At 43.0% G+C, this 19,355-nt stretch overlaps 1 protein-coding gene across 1 annotated transcript in view; it reads left to right on the plus strand.

Annotated features, from left to right (window-relative positions):
- Positions 1–13,145, plus strand: part of LOC310863071 (phosphatidate phosphatase LPIN2) — a gene marked incomplete at its 3' end in the record, with an annotated part of 28,207 nt that extends 15,062 nt beyond the window's left edge. The window contains exons 13-19 of the mRNA XM_083771193.1: positions 1,665–1,815; positions 4,618–4,766; positions 6,975–7,061; positions 7,199–7,351; positions 8,783–8,897; positions 9,236–9,339; positions 13,001–13,145. Of these exons, the coding sequence (XP_083627319.1) occupies positions 1,665–1,815; positions 4,618–4,766; positions 6,975–7,061; positions 7,199–7,351; positions 8,783–8,897; positions 9,236–9,339; positions 13,001–13,145 (904 nt within the window). The remainder of the gene's footprint in view (positions 1–1,664; positions 1,816–4,617; positions 4,767–6,974; positions 7,062–7,198; positions 7,352–8,782; positions 8,898–9,235; positions 9,340–13,000) is intronic.
- Positions 13,146–19,355: the final 6,210 nt, after the last annotated feature.

A 19,355-nucleotide genomic window follows, 5' to 3' on the forward strand; every position in this document is an offset into this window, starting at 1 on the left:
GGTCCGTGAAGGTGTTGCATGTGGTCCCTGACCGTGCATTTAGTGATGTAGGAAAGGGAAGGTTTGTATTTTAATGTATTGTATTGACCACAAGTTGAGAAACAATGCAGTAAGTGACGTGGTGACATACGATGACGCTCGATCGATGTTGTAAGTTATTGGGAAGTCGGACGTCAAGAACTTTCACAGAAAGGGGATGTAGAATCTCAAGGGAAACTACCGGTTTGCCTGGTTGAGTCACCATTACAAGGAAATGTGCCCACAATGAATTGCATGCGTCTGCTCGCTCATACATACAGTAAGTTACAATGAACAGCAACATGAGTTTAATATGGAAGGTTAATTTCCCCCCCCACACCACGTCCATATCCCCCCTCCTCCCAACACAACAGTGGTCCCCAGGTTGATTCTCAGTCAGGGTGGTGGTCCCCAGGTTGATTCTCAGTCAGGGTGGTGGTCCCCAGGTTGATTCTCAGTCAGGGTGGTGGTCCCCAGGTTGATTCTCAGTCAGGGTGGTGGTCCCCAGGTTGATTCTCAGTCAGGGTGGTGGTCCCCAGGTTGATTCTCAGTCAGGGTGGTGGTCCCCAGGTTGATTCTCAGTCAGGGTGGTGGTCCCCAGGTTGATTCTATAGTCAGGGTGGTGGTCCCCAGGTTGATTCTCAGTCACGGTGGTGGTCCCCAGGTTGATTCTCAGTCAGGGTGGTGGTCCCCAGGTTGATTCTCAGTCAGGGTGGTGGTCCCCAGGTTGATTCTCAGTCAGGGTGGTGGTCCCCAGGTTGATTCTCAGTCAGGGGGGTGGTCCCCAGGTTGATTCTCAGTCAGGGGGGTGGTCCCCAGGTTGATTCTCAGTCAGGGTGGTGGTCCCCAGGTTGATTCTCAGTCAGGGTGGTGGTCCCCAGGTTGATTCTCAGTCAGGGTGGTGGTCCCCAGGTTGATTCTCAGTCAGGGTGGTGGTCCCCAGGTTGATTCTCAGTCAGGGTGGTGGTCCCCAGGTTGATTCTCAGTCAGGGTGGTGGTCCCTGGTTCATAATCAGTTGAAACCCCCCTGGTTTAAGGGAATTAAATGCTGGCATGGCCTGCCACTTGCAATAAGGGAATGTGCTTCATGTTCTACTTTTAGGACCCGTTTTTAGGAAAATCTGAAATGTGATCATTTTTAACCTACCGTTATGTTGTCTAATGTATTTTGTTTCTTGTGTTTGTTCTTATTTTCTTGTGTATAGTATTTGTATATTGTTGCTTTTTATGTTCTGGTTTTGTTACCTGCCTAGATGTAAATGAGCATTTTTGCTAACTCCAACACTTATATATAATTTGATACTGTTGTTCATTAAAACCCATTCTGACCGGGCACCCATTTTGGTGTTAGCATCATGTTATGCTTTAGCTATTGAAAAATAGCAGATCTACAAGCTCATATCGCGCCACCGAGTGGCGCGATACGAGCTTGTAGGTCTGCTATTTTTTGAAAAATCAAAGAACGACTGACATTTTTAGAATCTGATCTCAGGTCAGAATGGGGTTGATCAGACCAGTGTGTTGTCCAGTGGAAGCCTCGTGTGAATCTGATCTCAGGTCAGAATGGGTTAACATGAGTCTCTACCTATCAAATAAACTACTGCTAATAATTAATAGAGTTTGATATCTGGGTTTGTTTCCAGCAGGGCCACTCTAGATGACATGGACAGCGATGAGGAGGCGGGGCTAGGCAGAGAAGCCACTTTAGCAGACAGCCTATCAGCAGAGGACATGAGCACAGCCCAGTGTATCAATCACATGTACTGCAAGTCTCTGCGGCTCACGTCTGAGCAGATAGTATGATACAATACACACACACATGGCCTTAACATGTTTATCTGAGCAGATAGTATGATACAATACACACACATGACCTTAACATGTTTATCTGAGCAGATAGTATGATACAATACACACACACATGACCTTAACATGTTTATCTGAGCAGATAGTATGATACAATACACACACACATGACCTTAACATGTTTATCTGAGCAGATAGTATGATACAATACACACACACATGACCTTAACATGTTTATCTGAGCAGATAGTATGATACAATACACACACATGACCTTAACAGTTTGACTGTTTTTTACGATTAACCCGCATTTTAATCAACCCCCCTTCACTGCCGAGATTGTTGTATTACCTTTAGAGCATACGCTGAATTATTTGGGCTTTTAATCCGCGAAAATCCATCAAAAAAAGCTCCCGTGGTTTGTTATGATCTGTGTGTAGCATCCACCATCTTAGGCACCCGGAAGACGCACACAAGATTAGTTTCAATGAGGCGTTGCACCCAATGCATTTCCATTGGCCTCAATTTCCCAGAAGCCCTAGCAGCCCACAGCATGTGACGATTTCCGGTTTCGTCATCACAGCGAAGGCATCCAGTCTCATACTCCGCGACGAAGACGGATTTTCTTTTGATTCATTACATTACGGCGGATTAAACACATAAAACAAAAGGCGGGTATGTCCGATACGGCAGCGACATTAACCTGGAGTAATCCATTCCCGGCACGGAAACTGTTAACATGTTTATCTGAGCAGATAGTATGATACAATACACACACACATGACCTTAACATGTTTATCTGAGCAGATAGTATGATACAATACACACACACATGACCTTAACATGTTTATCTGAGCAGATAGTATGATACAATACACACACACATGACCTTAACATGTTTATCTGAGCAGATAGTATGATACAATACACACACACATGACCTTAACATGTTTATCTGAGCAGATAGTATGATACAACACACACACACATGACCTTAACATGTTTATCTGAGCAGATAGTATGATACAACACACACACACACATGACAATAACATGTTTATCTGAGCAGATAGTATGATACAATACACACACACATGACAATAACATGTTTATCTGAGCAGATAGTATGATACAATACACACACACATGACCTTAACATGTTTATCTGAGCAGATAGTATGATACAATACACACACACATGACCTTAACATGTTTATCTGAGCAGATAGTATGATACAATACACACACACATGACCTTAACATGTTTATCTGAGCAGATAGTATGATACAATACACACACATGACCTTAACATGTTTATCTGAGCAGATAGTATGATACAATACACACACACATGACCTTAACATGTTTATCTGAGCAGATAGTATGATACAATACACACACACATGACAATAACATGTTTATCTGAGCAGATAGTATGATACAATACACACACACATGACCTTAACATGTTTATCTGAGCAGATAGTATGATACAATACACACACACATGACCTTAACATGTTTATCTGAGCAGATAGTATGATACAATACACACACATGACCTTAACATGTTTATCTGAGCAGATAGTATGATACAATACACACACACATGACCTTAACATGTTTATCTGAGCAGATAGTATGATACAATACACACACACATGACCTTAACATGTTTATCTGAGCAGATAGTATGATACAATACACACACACATGACCTTAACATGTTTATCTGAGCAGATAGTATGATACAATACACACACATGAAAACAACATGTTTATCTAAGCAGATAGTATGATACAATACACACACACATGACCTTAACATGTTTATCTGAGCAGATAGTATGATACAATACACACACATGACCTTAACATGTTTATCTGAGCAGATAGTATGATACAATACACACACACATGACCTTAACATGTTTATCTGAGCAGATAGTATGATACAATACACACACACATGACCTTAACATGTTTATCTGAGCAGATAGTATGATACAATACACACACACATGACCTTAACATGTTTATCTGAGCAGATAGTATGATACAATACACACACATGAAAACAACATGTTTATCTAAGCAGATAGTATGATACAATACACACACACATGACCTTAACATGTTTATCTGAGCAGATAGTATGATACAATACACACACACATGACCTTAACATGTTTATCTGAGCAGATAGTATGATACAATACACACACACATGACCTTAACATGTTTATCTGAGCAGATAGTATGATACAATACACACACACATGACCTTAACATGTTTATCTGAGCAGATAGTATGATACAATACACACACACATGAAAACAACATGTTTATCTAAGCAGATAGTATGATACAATACACACACACATGGAAATAACATGTTTATCTTGTGAAATGCACGTTCTGTTATGTAAAGCACTTTATCCTTTGTTTTTAAGTAATCTACAAATAAAGATGATGATTATTATTGTTGTTGTTATAAAAGCCAAAGGCTTAGAAGATGGTCCCCCCTATTAAGACCTATAATAATATAATAATTCAAGAAATAGCAGAATAAAACTAAAACGTAAAAAAATATCTTCACATTCTGTAATGTTCTAGTTACACTAGTTCTTATGGAAGGACTATGCAAGTAGGCCTAGATCTGATAGGATAGTAATGAAAATCAACAATTTCATGTGACGTGGTTTAGGGATTACAATTTAGACTCCATTTATCTCATTTACAATATATTCTTAACACTTGCTGTATGTCATTCCAATGACTCCTTATCCAGGAAAGTCTAAGTCTACGTGAAGGGGCCAACAAGGTAGTGTTCAGTGTGACTACTCAGTACCAGGGCACCTGTCGCTGTGAGGCCGCCATCTACCTGTGGAACTGGAACGACCATGTCATCATCTCAGACATAGACGGCACTATCACCAAGTAAGAACATTTACCTGCTTACTTTAAAGACCAGCTCAGTGGCCTTGTGGTTAGAGTGTCCGCCCTGAGACTGGGAGGTCGGGGTTCGATCCCCGGCCGGGTCATACCAAAGACTGTAAAAATGGGACCCACTGCCTCCCTGCTTGACACTCAGCATCAAGGGTTGGATTGGGAGGTAAGTCCCTGTGACATACTAGCGTCATGTCCAGGGGGTGTACTTGTACATCAAGCTGCCTCACGCTACAGAAACAAGAGATAGGCTCCTGCCCCTATGGGCCTCATGGCTACAGAAACAGGAGATAGGCTCCTGCCCTATGGGCCTCATGGCTACAGAAACAGGAGATAGGCTCCTGCCCTATGGGCCTCATGGCTACAGAAACAGGAGATAGGCTCCTGCCCTATGGGCCTCATGGCTACAGAAACAGGAGATAGGCTCCTGCCCTATGGGCCTCATGGCTACAGAAACAGGAGATAGGCTCCTGCCCTATGGGCCTCATGGCTACAGAAACAGGAGATAGGCTCCTGCCCCTATGGGCCTCATGGCTACAGAAACAGGAGATAGGCTCCTGCCCCTATGGGCCTCATGGCTACAGAAACAGGAGATAGGCTCCTGCCCTATGGGCCTCATGGCTACAGAAACAGGAGATAGGCTCCTGCCCCTATGGGCCTCATGGCTACAGAAACAGGAGATAGGCTCCTGCCCTATGGGCCTCATGGCTACAGAAACAGGAGATAGGCTCCTGCCCTATGGGCCTCATGGCTACAGAAACAGGAGATAGGCTCCTGCCCCTATGGGCCTCATGGCTACAGAAACAGGAGATAGGCTCCTGCCCCTATGGGCCTCATGGCTACAGAAACAGGAGATAGGCTCCTGCCCCTATGGCCTCATGGCTACAGAAACAGGAGATGGGCTCCTGCCCTATGGGCCTCATGGCTACAGAAACAGGAGATAGGCTCCTGCCCTATGGGCCTCATGGCTACAGAAACAGGAGATAGGCTCCTGCCCTATGGGCCTCATGGCTACAGAAACAGGAGATAGGCTCCTGCCCTATGGGCCTCATGGCTCGGCAAGGCTACTTTTTTTTTTTTTTTTTAAAGGTGTGATGTAGCTGTTAGCTGACTATTCATTGTTAACCTTGGGCAACGATGAATGCATTGCGATAATTTATCCCATAGCCTATTTATTTACAAGACCAAGATCATGGGAAAGTGGCACATTACCCCATTAAAACCGGTGTCATTTTTCGATTTTAGTGCTGGCTATAAAAAAATGGCAGATATATTCGGTACAAGCCAGTAAATCGGCTATTTTTGAACATTTCTCGAAAATCTTGAAAGCGTTTGTAAAAGGTTTGAGAACTACTGATTAAGATATGCATTTGTAGAATCAGCCTCAATATTTAGAACATTTTAATATTGCTTTCATTGAGGAAGCTGCCCCAGAGAATACAATGTTTGTCCTGCTGGGACTTCCCAAATCCCAGCGATGGAGTTGGTTGCCCTTAACAAGGCTGGCCTCGCCGTCACACAGACATTCTGTGAACCTCAAATGTCGCTGTTTTCTGCTCTGTTTTGGTTCCTTTGCACTCAACTTCAGTGACTTCTCAGTCATGAATTGAACTACATTATCAATTATTAATTAACTACATTATCAACAACTTTTGTTGGCCAGGTTTCATCCATGTATGACAATATTAACAGTTCTGTCACTCACAGTGACTGTTCCGAACACTGGCAATTTTGCTTGCGCTGATTGGTCAGCTGATGTATTACCCAGAATCCTAGATGTTGATGTCCAAGCTAGATGTTGCTCTAGCTTGGACGGATTGTCCAGCTGCTATATCCCACGGAAAAATAAGGCAGTTGACCAATCGGTTGACCAAGTTTATTATCACCATAATGCTCCTTTTATAACTCCCTTCACCCATGTAAAACTATATATTAATATGATAAATAAACTATGATACATTTTCGCTGTTAACAAGAGAATGCTTGAGTGAGGTTAATTAATGATCACATCAGTAGATAGAATTGATGTCAGTGTTTGGGGAATGATATAATATAAGACAACCATAGTAGTACACATATATGTGCATATTCACCAGAGTATGTAACCATAGTAGTACACATATATGTGTACATATATAGTAGTACACATATATGTGCATATTCACCAGAGTATGCTACATGTACATCTATCTTCTATAGGTCTGATGCTCTGGGTCACATTTTGCCACAATTTGGGAAGGACTGGACTCACCAAGGCATCGCTAAACTTTACCACAAAATACACCAGTAAGTACAAACTAAGTACTTCATCATTATTAATTATTCATAAATATCATTGGTAGACATTGCCAAGTAAAAAACAAAAAAACTATTATCTCATTCCTTTTAAATTTGAATACGGACATATTTGCCCGCTCTTCCAGAAATGGCTACAAGTTCCTGTACTGTTCGGCACGTGCTATCGGCATGGCTGGCATCACTAAAGACTACCTCCAGTGGGTTAATGACAAAGGCACTGTCCTCCCTAAAGGCCCTGTACTGCTCGCTCCCAGTAGCCTCTTTTCAGCTCTACACAGGTATCCAATACATACATGCTGCATACTGCACTACACTATGACACATGCTATGACACAATACATACATGCTACATACTGCACTACACTATGACACATGCTATGACACAATACATACATACTGCACTACACTATGACACATGCTATGACACAATACATACATACTACATACTGCACTACACTATGACACATGCTATGACACAATACATACATACTACATACTGCACTACACTATGACACATGCTATGACACAATACATACATACTACATACTGCACTACACTATGACACATGCTATGACACAATACATACATACTACATACTGCACTACACTATGACACATGCTATGACACAATACATACATGCTGCATACTGCACTACACTATGACACATGCTATGACACAATACATACATGCTACATACTGCACTACACTATGACACATGCTATGACACAATACATACATGCTGCATACTGCACTACACTATGACACATGCTATGACACAATACATACATGCTACATACTGCACTACACTATGACACATGCTATGACACAATACATACATGCTACATACTGCACTACACTATGACACATGCTATGACACAATACATACATGCTGCATACTGCACTACACTATGACACATGCTATGACACAATACATACATACTACATACTGCACTACACTATGACACATGCTATGACACAATACATACATGCTACATACTGCACTACACTATGACACATGCTATGACACAATACATACATGCTACATACTGCACTACACTATGACACATGCTATGACACAATACATACATGCTACATACTGCACTACACTATGACACATGCTATGACACAATACATACATGCTACATACTGCACTACACTATGACACATGCTATGACACAATACATACATGCTACATACTGCACTACACTATGACACATGCTATGACACAATACATACATACTACATAATGCACTACACTATGACACATGCTATGACACTATGACACATGCCGTTTTTATTTAGATAGAGGATAGCATAATGTAGAGAGACAGGAAACCTAGGCCATAGAGAGGGTACACATGAATATGATGGGAGTTGGACTCAAACTCAGATGCTCGCCATTCACAATATTGCATTAAACAACGTTAAACAATGTTAAACTCACTTTGTATGTTAAACAACGTTAAACAATGTTAAACTCACTTTGTATGTTAAACAACGTTAAACAATGTTAAACTCACTTTGTATGTTGCCTTGCCACTCGATTTGCCACTCGATGTGCCATTCACTTTAAGCATGCACATACCCTCTATACACCACAATACTATCCATCCTACATACTCCTACGCGACTGCATGTTATGTGTTGTATAGATCACATGTAGAGGAGATGAAATAACGGGGCATGCCTTCCAACCATTCCATATCCAGAGAGGTGATTGAGAAGAAGCCTGAAGTGTTTAAGATCGCCTGTCTGACTGACATCAGAGACCTCTTCAACCCACAGAGGCGACCCTTCTACGCTGCCTTTGGCAACAGGACCAATGTAAGCTATGCTGTGCAATGGCTCTCAGGAGTGTTCTGGTTTGTTCATATCTAGGGAGTGTTTTCTAGTGACTAAAGAGCGCTTTAAAAGTATAGTGCTTTTAAAGTAGCCTATAGCTGGAAGTATAAGCCTTGGTTTGTGTCAAGCGTCACACAAAAGCATAAACAGTAGCAGATCATGACATGTTTTGCGCTTGTAGATTGGCAAATCTACAAGCTCATATCGCGCCACCGAGTGGCGCGATATGAGCTTGAATATGAGCACGAATGCTCCAAAAATGAGAAACAATGCTGCTGTGCATGAGTGCCCATATCTGTGCACTGCCTTGTGTTCTGCAGGACGCCTATGCATATAAAGAGGTCGGTGTTCCTGACACCAGAATCTTCACTGTGAACCCCAGAGGAGAGCTCATCCAGGAGAAAACCAAAGGGAACAAGTCCTCGTAAGTATAGAATACAATGTGGAAAGCACAGTGATATATCACCTTGCAATGCTTACACAGTGAAATCTAGTGTTATTTTAACTAACTAAAATGTGTACACTCTTTGGAGCTAAATTAACAGAGGATTTTACTGCTATTTTTGAATAGCGTGTGTGAGTGTGTGTGTGTGTGTGTGTGTGTGTGTGTGTGTGTGTGTGTGTGTGTGTGTGTGTGTGTGTGTGTGTGTGTGTGTGTGTGTGTGTGTGTGGATTTTTAGACAACATTATTTTACTCAAATTGTTGCTTCTGGGGGTCCCTGGAACCAAATCTTTTGAGATGGGGGTCCGCTACTTATACCCATAGATAGATGCAGAGACATGCCTATTGAGATGGGGGTCCGCTACTTATACCCATAGATAGATGCAGAGACATGAAAACACTACTTATACCCATAGATAGATGCAGAGACATGCCTGTTGTACCATGAAAACACTACTTATACCCATAGATAGATGCAGAGACATGCCTGTTGTACCATGAAAACACTACTTATACCCATAGATAGATGCAGAGACATGCCTGTTGTACCATGAAAACACTACTTATACCCATAGATAGATGCAGAGACATGAAAACACTACTTATACCCATAGATAGATGCAGAGACATGCCTGTTGTACCATGAAAACACTACTTATACCCATAGATAGATGCAGAGACATGCCTGTTGTACCATGAAAACACTACTTATACCCATAGATAGATGCAGAGACATGCCTGTTGTACCATGAAAACACTACTTATACCCATAGATAGATGCAGAGACATGCCTGTTGTACCATGAAAACACTACTTATACCCATAGATAGATGCAGAGACATGCCTGTCGTACCATGAAAACACTACTTATACCCATAGATAGATGCAGAGACATGCCTGTTGTACCATGAAAACACTACTTATACCCATAGATAGATGCAGAGACATGCCTGTTGTACCATGAAAACACTACTTATACCCATAGATAGATGCAGAGACATGCCTGTTGTACCATGAAAACACTACTTATACCCATAGATAGATGCAGAGACATGCCTGTCGTACCATGAAAACACTACTTATACCCATAGATAGATGCAGAGACATGCCTATTGTACCATGAAAACACTACTTATACCCATAGATAGATGCAGAGACATGCCTGTTGTACCATGAAAACACTACTTATACCCATAGATAGATGCAGAGACATGCCTGTTGTACCATGAAAACACTACTTATACCCATAGATAGATGCAGAGACATGCCTGTTGTACCATGAAAACACTACTTATACCCATAGATAGATGCAGAGACATGCCTATTGTACCATGAAAACACTACTTATACCCATAGATAGATGCAGAGACATGCCTGTTGTACCATGAAAACACTACTTATACCCATAGATAGATGCAGAGACATGCCTGTTGTACCATGAAAACACTACTTATACCCATAGATAGATGCAGAGACATGCCTATTGAGATGGGGGTCCGCTACTTATACCCATAGATAGATGCAGAGACATGAAAACACTACTTATACCCATAGATAGATGCAGAGACATGCCTGTTGTACCATGAAAACACTACTTATACCCATAGATAGATGCAGAGACATGCCTGTTGTACCATTAATCACTACTTATACCCATAGATAGATGCAGAGACATGCCTGTTGTACCATGAAAACACTACTTATACCCATAGATAGATGCAGAGACATGCCTGTTGTACCATGAAAACACTACTTATACCCATAGATAGATGCAGAGACATGCCTGTTGTACCATGAAAACACTACTTATACCCATAGATAGATGCAGAGACATGCCTGTTGTACCATGAAAACACTACTTATACCCATAGATAGATGCAGAGACATGCCTATTGTACCATGAAAACACTACTTATACCCATAGATAGATGCAGAGACATGCCTATTGTACCATGAAAACACTACTTATACCCATAGATAGATGCAGAGACATGCCTGTTGTACCATGAAAACACTACTTATACCCATAGATAGATGCAGAGACATGCCTGTTGTACCATGAAAACACTACTTATACCCATAGATAGATGCAGAGACATGCCTATTGTACCATGAAAACACTACTTATACCCATAGATAGATGCAGAGACATGCCTGTTGTACCATGAAAACACTACTTATACCCATAGATAGATGCAGAGACATGCCTGTTGTACCATGAAAACACTACTTATACCCATAGATAGATGCAGAGACATGCCTATTGTACCATGAAAACACTACTTATACCCATAGATAGATGCAGAGACATGCCTGTTGTACCATGAAAACACTACTTATACCCATAGATAGATGCAGAGACATGCCTGTTGTACCATGAAAACACTACTTATACCCATAGATAGATGCAGAGACATGCCTATTGTACCATGAAAACACTACTTATACCCATAGATAGATGCAGAGACATGCCTGTTGTACCATGAAAACACTACTTATACCCATAGATAGATGCAGAGACATGCCTATTGTACCATGAAAACACTACTTATACCCATAGATAGATGCAGAGACATGCCTGTTGTACCATGAAAACACTACTTATACCCATAGATAGATGCAGAGACATGCCTGTTGTACCATGAAAACACTACTTATACCCATAGATAGATGCAGAGACATGCCTGTTGTACCATGAAAACACTACTTATACCCATAGATAGATGCAGAGACATGCCTGTTGTACCATGAAAACACTACTTATACCCATAGATAGATGCAGAGACATGCCTGTTGTACCATGAAAACACTACTTATACCCATAGATAGATGCAGAGACATGCCTGTTGTACCATGAAAACACTACCTATACCCATAGATAGATGCAGAGACATGCCTGTTGTACCATGAAAACACTACTTATACCCATAGATAGATGCAGAGACATGCCTGTTGTACCATGAAAACACTACTTATACCCATAGATAGATGCAGAGACATGCCTGTTGTACCATGAAAACACTACTTATACCCATAGATAGATGCAGAGACATGAAAACACTACTTATACCCATAGATAGATGCAGAGACATGAAAACACGATACTTATACCCATAGATAGATGCAGAGACATGAAAACACTACTTATACCCATAGATAGATGCAGAGACATGCCTGTTGTACCATGAAAACACTACTTATACCCATAGATAGATGCAGAGACATGCCTGTTGTACCATGAAAACACTACTTATACCCATAGATAGATGCAGAGACATGCCTGTTGTACCATGAAAACACTACTTATACCCATAGATAGATGCAGAGACATGAAAACACTACTTATACCCATAGATAGATGCAGAGACATGCCTGTTGTACCATGAAAACACTACTTATACCCATAGATAGATGCAGAGACATGCCTGTTGTACCATGAAAACACGCTACTTATACCCATAGATAGATGCAGAGACATGAAAACACGATACTTATACCCATAGATAGATGCAGAGACATGAAAACACATGCCATGATTCTGTAAGTGTGTAACTCTACTGCACCTATTCTATTCGTGTCCTTCTATGCATCTCCTTTGTGTGGACATAAATAAATGTGTTAAAATGTGTGTGTCCACGTGCAGGTACAGTCACCTGGGTGAGCTGGTGGAGCACTTCTTCCCTGCTCTGTCCATCAAGGGCTGCACATCCTTTGACTGCCCTGAATACAGCCACTTCTCCTACTGGAAGGACCCCCTGCCTCCACTGGACCTCCATGCACTGCAGTAGAGACTGACACACTCACTCATAGGGGATTCACACTGAGACGGACTGAATCCGTTTCATTGGAACCGTTTCCGAATACGGTTGCCTGGTCCCCGATGGCCTTGATTCACATTGCCCGAGATTCAACAGCGCACCCGGGTACACTTGCATAACACACTTTAATCCTCCTGATGACGGTGTGCTTGATGGCTGGCGCGCACGGACACTGACCATCTACTGTGCGACATTGTCTCAAATAAATCCAGACACACTGCATTGCATTGCCTCTTTGCCGTTATACTACTATACTGTCAGCCTGCCTGCTATTCACTGTGTCAGTCAGTTCTGTGCTCCAGTGTATTAGTTTGCTATGGATTCTACTTTAGCATTATTATTATTTTGTTTTACTTTGGAAACTGTGCCAAGCAAAGCCCAAGAGCCACGTGTAGTCCGCAGAATAAGATCAGCGCGGTGCTGCGTGTATACGCAGATTCAACAGGAGAAGGGCGGCGTTGAGAAATGAGCTGGTGTTACGCGTCGTGCAGCGGCTGTGTTTTTTTTTGTTGACGCTTGGCTCGTCGACTAGAGATTAAGTCACGTTCTTTAAAAAAAACAGTCCACTTCCTTCTTTAGGTACACATGCATTCACATTGGAACGATCCGTATCTGAATACATTTAAACGGTCCAGAGACCCTCCCCCCATGCGGTCCCGGGGACGGTTGGGCGATCCGCTCCCGGGAACGGTACGCATCATTCACACTACCACAACATCTGCCAAGTGGTCCCGAGTGCGCACCCGGGACCATAGTGTGAATCCCCTATCACACTCACACACGCGCGCACACACACACACACACACACACACACACACACACACACACACACACACACACACACACACACACACACACATGCACGCGCGCGCACACACACAGAGTGGAGCACATATACGCTGTGAAATCCTCACAAATTGTCACAAATCCTGAGTATACAAATGAAAGCAATTTTTACTCTGAGTTATCTGGCTCGCTTTTTGTTTCTGCTGGTTTTTCAAGCACTTCTCTTTTTTTTCTTCACGTCTTGCTATTTTCCAGTTTGAGGTTTTAAAAGATGAGACATTACTGAATATTTCCTTTGATACACTGAAATGGGATCAAATACTGGTAAAGATGAGACATTACTGAATATTTCCTTTGATGCACTGAAATGGGATCAAATACTGGCGATATGCATTGCAAAGCAAGTCAGAATAACGCCGCACAAATCTATTGTCCCTCTTCCACTCATGCAAGTATACAAAAGTCATAACATGTTTCGAGGACGGTGCATTTAAAAAAAAAAGCTTTTCAGACAACTGTGCAATACTTGATTACAGTACTCTATGAACTGTCTGTTTGTTTTTTACATAGTATCTAAAAAGAAAGGAACCAGAACACAACTGGACAACTATGCCTTTGATTTCCTTGAGATTGACCTTGAACTTGTGGTTACTATATATATATATATCCATATCTGTATCAGACTACCTGTCTCATTGTTCTCATTAGTCTACATACATTAGGTTACTGTATATATATATATATATCCATATCTGTATCAGACTACCTGTCTCATTGTTCTCATTAGTCCGACCCATTACTAACCCTATCCCAAACTCTAACTGCACGCAGAGGCCACAAGGTGAGTGAGTCTGAACCGGACTAAAGGGATGTCGGGCTAATGGGCAGTCCCTGTCTCATAAAGGTTTCCTGATATAATATTGCTGCCTTTTAGCCCATTATTAAAGTAAAAACACTGACCAAAACCAGGCCATATACAGTACACTATACATACTGTATCTCTGCTGTCGGGCAGAAACCAGCTGTTCATTTTTCAGGAAATTAAGAAAGCCTTATATCATCATCATCATACTATAATTCTAACAATGTCTGAGTGTGTGTCCGTGTGTGTGTGTGTGTGTGTGTCAGAAACAGTGCCGTAACTCCTTACTGCCTTTTTCGATTGGACACATTATTGATTATTAATGAATTTATTAGTCAATTACAAACGCACCCGGGCGCAGTACCCTTCACAGCCACAAGGGGGGGGGGGGGGGGGGGGGGCAAATATCTCACAACGGGTAAGGAGTAGTTTTTAAAAACAAAGCAATACTCCCTCATCACAGTTGGTATTGTGACTTTATTATATTGTGATAAACCTGCAGGAGAGGGGGTGGGGTTAGCTGTCCTTTCCATTTAGCTGCTTTTGTCAGAAGCACTTTGTAATACTTTTCATTGGTTCAATACCTTTTTAACCAACACACATGCAGATGTAAAGGGTGTTCAATAGCATTGATGTATGAAAAAAAGAAAAATGGAGTTAGCTGCTTTCTGCTGGACAGCGACGAATACCAACAGACTGTGAGAGGGAGGGTGACTGATTCGAGCAGTCACACCTGGCCTGAGTCAAACTAGAACTGGACTCAGAGCTGGGCGTGGCTGCGCACCTGTTGTGCATCATGGACTTGATCAAGACAGGTTAAATCAGTCACCTCCACAAACACCTCACCTCTCCTGTGTCCACCTCATCTTCCTCAATAATGGCTTCAAGTACCGATAGGCCAATATCCAGCTCATCTTCCTCCACCGCGTCCTCTGGAAAATGTGAGTCCAGTTCTAGTTTGACTCAGGCCAGGTGTGACCGCTCAGATCAGTCACCCTCCTTCTCACACAGACATATGAGCTACTGCATTTTAGAGGCAAAACAATGTGACGACAATGTCTGTTCTGTGTGATGTGATGTGATGTGATGTAATGTCTGTTCTGTGTGATGTGATGTAATGTCTGTTCTGTGTGATGTGATGTAATGTCTGTTCTGTGTGATGTGATGTGTGTCTGTGTGATGTGATGTGTGTCTGTCATGTGTGTCTGTGTTGTGTGATGTGATGTGCCTGATGTTGAAATTGGTTGAGCACATTGTTTATGAGAAAAGTAAAGAAATCACTGGACAATGACTAGATTGTGTCTCAGTGTGGCTGACACCAAGTCAGAAGGGCCTCCTCACTCCTTATGGCTGACACCAAGTCAGAAGGGCCTCCTCACTCCTTATGGCTGACACCAAGTCAGAAGGGCCTCCTCACTCCTTATGGCTGACACCAAGTCAGAAGGGCCTCCTCACTCCTTATGGCTGACACCAAGTCAGAAGGGCCTCCTCACTCCTTATGGCTGACACCAAGTCAGAAGGGCCTCCTCACTCCTTATGGCTGACACCAAGTCAGAAGGGCCTCCTCACTCCTTATGGCTGACACCAAGTCAGAAGGGCCTCCTCACTCCTTATGGCTGACACCAAGTCAGAAGGGCCTCCTCACTCCTTATGGCTGACACCAAGTCAGAAGTGCCTCCCTCACTCCTTATGGCTGACACCAAGTCAGAAGGGCCTCCTCACTCCTTATGGCTGACACCAAGTCAGAAGGGCCTCCTCACTCCTTATGGCTGACACCAAGTCAGAAGGGCCTCCTCACTCCTTATGGCTGACACCAAGTCAGAAGGGCCTCCTCACTCCTTATGGCTGACACCAAGTCAGAAGGGCCTCCTCACTCCTTATGGCTGACACCAAGTCAGAAGGGCCTCCTCACTCCTTATGGCTGACACCAAGTCAGAAGGGCCTCCTCACTCCTTATGGCTGACACCAAGTCAGAAGGGCCTCCTCACTCCTTATGGCTGACACCAAGTCAGAAGGGCCTCCTCACTCCTTATGGCTGACACCAAGTCAGAAGGGCCTCCTCACTCCTTATGGCTGACACCAAGTCAGAAGGGCCTCCTCACTCCTTATGGCTGACACCAAGTCAGAAGGGCCTCCTCACTCCTTATGGCTGACACCAAGTCAGAAGTGCCTCCCTCACTCCTTATGGCTGACACCAAGTCAGAAGGGCCTCCTCACTCCTTATGGCTGACACCAAGTCAGAAGGGCCTCCTCACTCCTTATGGCTGACACCAAGTCAGAAGTGCCTCCCTCACTCCTTATGGCTGACACCAAGTCAGAAGGGCCTCCTCACTCCTTATGGCTGACACCAAGTCAGAAGGGCCTCCTCACTCCTTATGGCTGACACCAAGTCAGAAGGGCCTCCTCACTCCTTATGGCTGACACCAAGTCAGAAGGGCCTCCTCACTCCTTATGGCTGACACCAAGTCAGAAGTGCCTCCCTCACTCCTTATGGCTGACACCAAGTCAGAAGGGCCTCCTCACTCCTTATGGCTGACACCAAGTCAGAAGTGCCTCCCTCACTCCTTATGGCTGACACCAAGTCAGAAGGGCCTCCTCACTCCTTATGGCTGACACCAAGTCAGAAGGGCCTCCTCACTCCTTATGGCTGACACCAAGTCAGAAGGGCCTCCTCACTCCTTATGGCTGACACCAAGTCAGAAGTGCCTCCCTCACTCCTTATGGCTGACACCAAGTCAGAAGGGCCTCCTCACTCCTTATGGCTGACACCAAGTCAGAAGTGCCTCCCTCACTCCTTATGGCTGACACCAAGTCAGAAGGGCCTCCTCACTCCTTATGGCTGACACCAAGTCAGAAGGGCCTCCTCACTCCTTATGGCTGACACCAAGTCAGAAGTGCCTCCCTCACTCCTTGTGACACCAAGTCAGAAGTGCCTCCCTCACTCCTTGTGACACCAAGTCAGAAGGGCCTCCCTCACTCCTTATGGCTGACACCAAGTCAGAAGGGCCTCCTCACTCCTTATGGCTGACACCAAGTCAGAAGTGCCTCCCTCACTCCTTGTGACACCAAGTCAGAAGTGCCTCCCTCACTCCTTGTGACACCAAGTCAGAAGTGCCTCCTCACTCCTTATGGCTGACACCAAGTCAGAAGTGCCTCCCTCACTCCTTGTGACACCAAGTCAGAAGTGCCTCCCTCACTCCTTGTGACACCAAGTCAGAAGGGCCTCCCTCACTCCTTGTGTGACAATAGAAAAGTTGTTTAAAAGCATCATGTAACCATCATAACATGTAACCATCATCATGTAGTCGATCGAATACTGGGCAGGTTTATGAATGAAATACTTTTGATTGATTTGAGAGTGTGCTTGACCCTGATTTCTACATGACTGGGTTTTGCACTAACTGAACAATGCCGTTTCAGTTTGTTCCTCACTGAGGGTCCCCTGGCTGAGGGTTCTGGGCAGAAGGGTTTTCAAATAGCATCTTGACTCAGAGAGTGGAACCCCTTTAAAGTTTAGACCCATGTACTGTATGAAGCTAGTTACTGTACATGCACAGTTGGTGTCAGTTATGCTTCACACATAGTATGCAATAGGATCAAATGATGGCCACTGCATAGCCATGGCTAAGTCAGTAGTTTGTCAGTAGTTTATGCTTCACACATAGTATGCAATAGGATCAGATGATGGCCACTGCATAGCCATGGCTAAGTCAGTAGTTTGTCAGTAGTTTATGCTTCACACATAGTATGCAATAGGATCAAATGATGGCCACTGCATAGCCATGGCTAAGTCAGTAGTTTATGCTTCACACATAGTAGGCCTATGCAATAGGATCAAATGATGGCCACTGCATAGCCATGGCTAAGTCAGTAGTTTATGCTTCACACATAGTAGGCCTATGCAATAGGATCAAATGATGGCCACTGCATAGCCATGGCTAAGTCAGTAGTTATGCTTCACACATAGTATGCAATAGGATCAAATGATGGCCACTGCATAGCCATGGCTAAGTCAGTAGTTATGCTTCACACATAGTATGCAATAGGATCAAATGATGGCCACTGCATAGCCATGGCTAAGTCAGTAGTTTGTACACATAGTATGCAATAGGATCAAATGATGGCCACTGCATAGCCATGGCTAAGTCAGTAGTTTGCACATTACTTTCCTGCACTAAAAAGTTTAGAAATGGTTTTTATACAACATGAATGGTGGTTCTGATTCTCAATCGGATACATTCCAAACTCCAAAGATGTGGAGAGACCGATAAACGGTAAAGAAGAATATTGGTTTGGTCTGGCACTCACTCACACAATTGTGCTTTAATTAGACCATATTCAGGGATTATTTTTATATTAAGATCTTTGTGTCTTGTTGTCACAACATGAACTCTGTGGGGATGTTACTTTGGGGCTTAGAATATTCGTGTCTACTGTTACTTTTCAAAGAAACATTTTTCTCTACATACCTGTATATAAAGTTAATCTAAACGTATCCCCTGTTTCATTTTCCATTTTCCGGTTTGAATGTA

The sequence above is a fragment of the Protomyctophum parallelum genome, assembly GCF_964188405.1.
Source record: "Protomyctophum parallelum genome assembly, chromosome: 8".
Taxonomy (NCBI): Eukaryota; Metazoa; Chordata; class Actinopteri; order Myctophiformes; family Myctophidae; genus Protomyctophum; species Protomyctophum parallelum.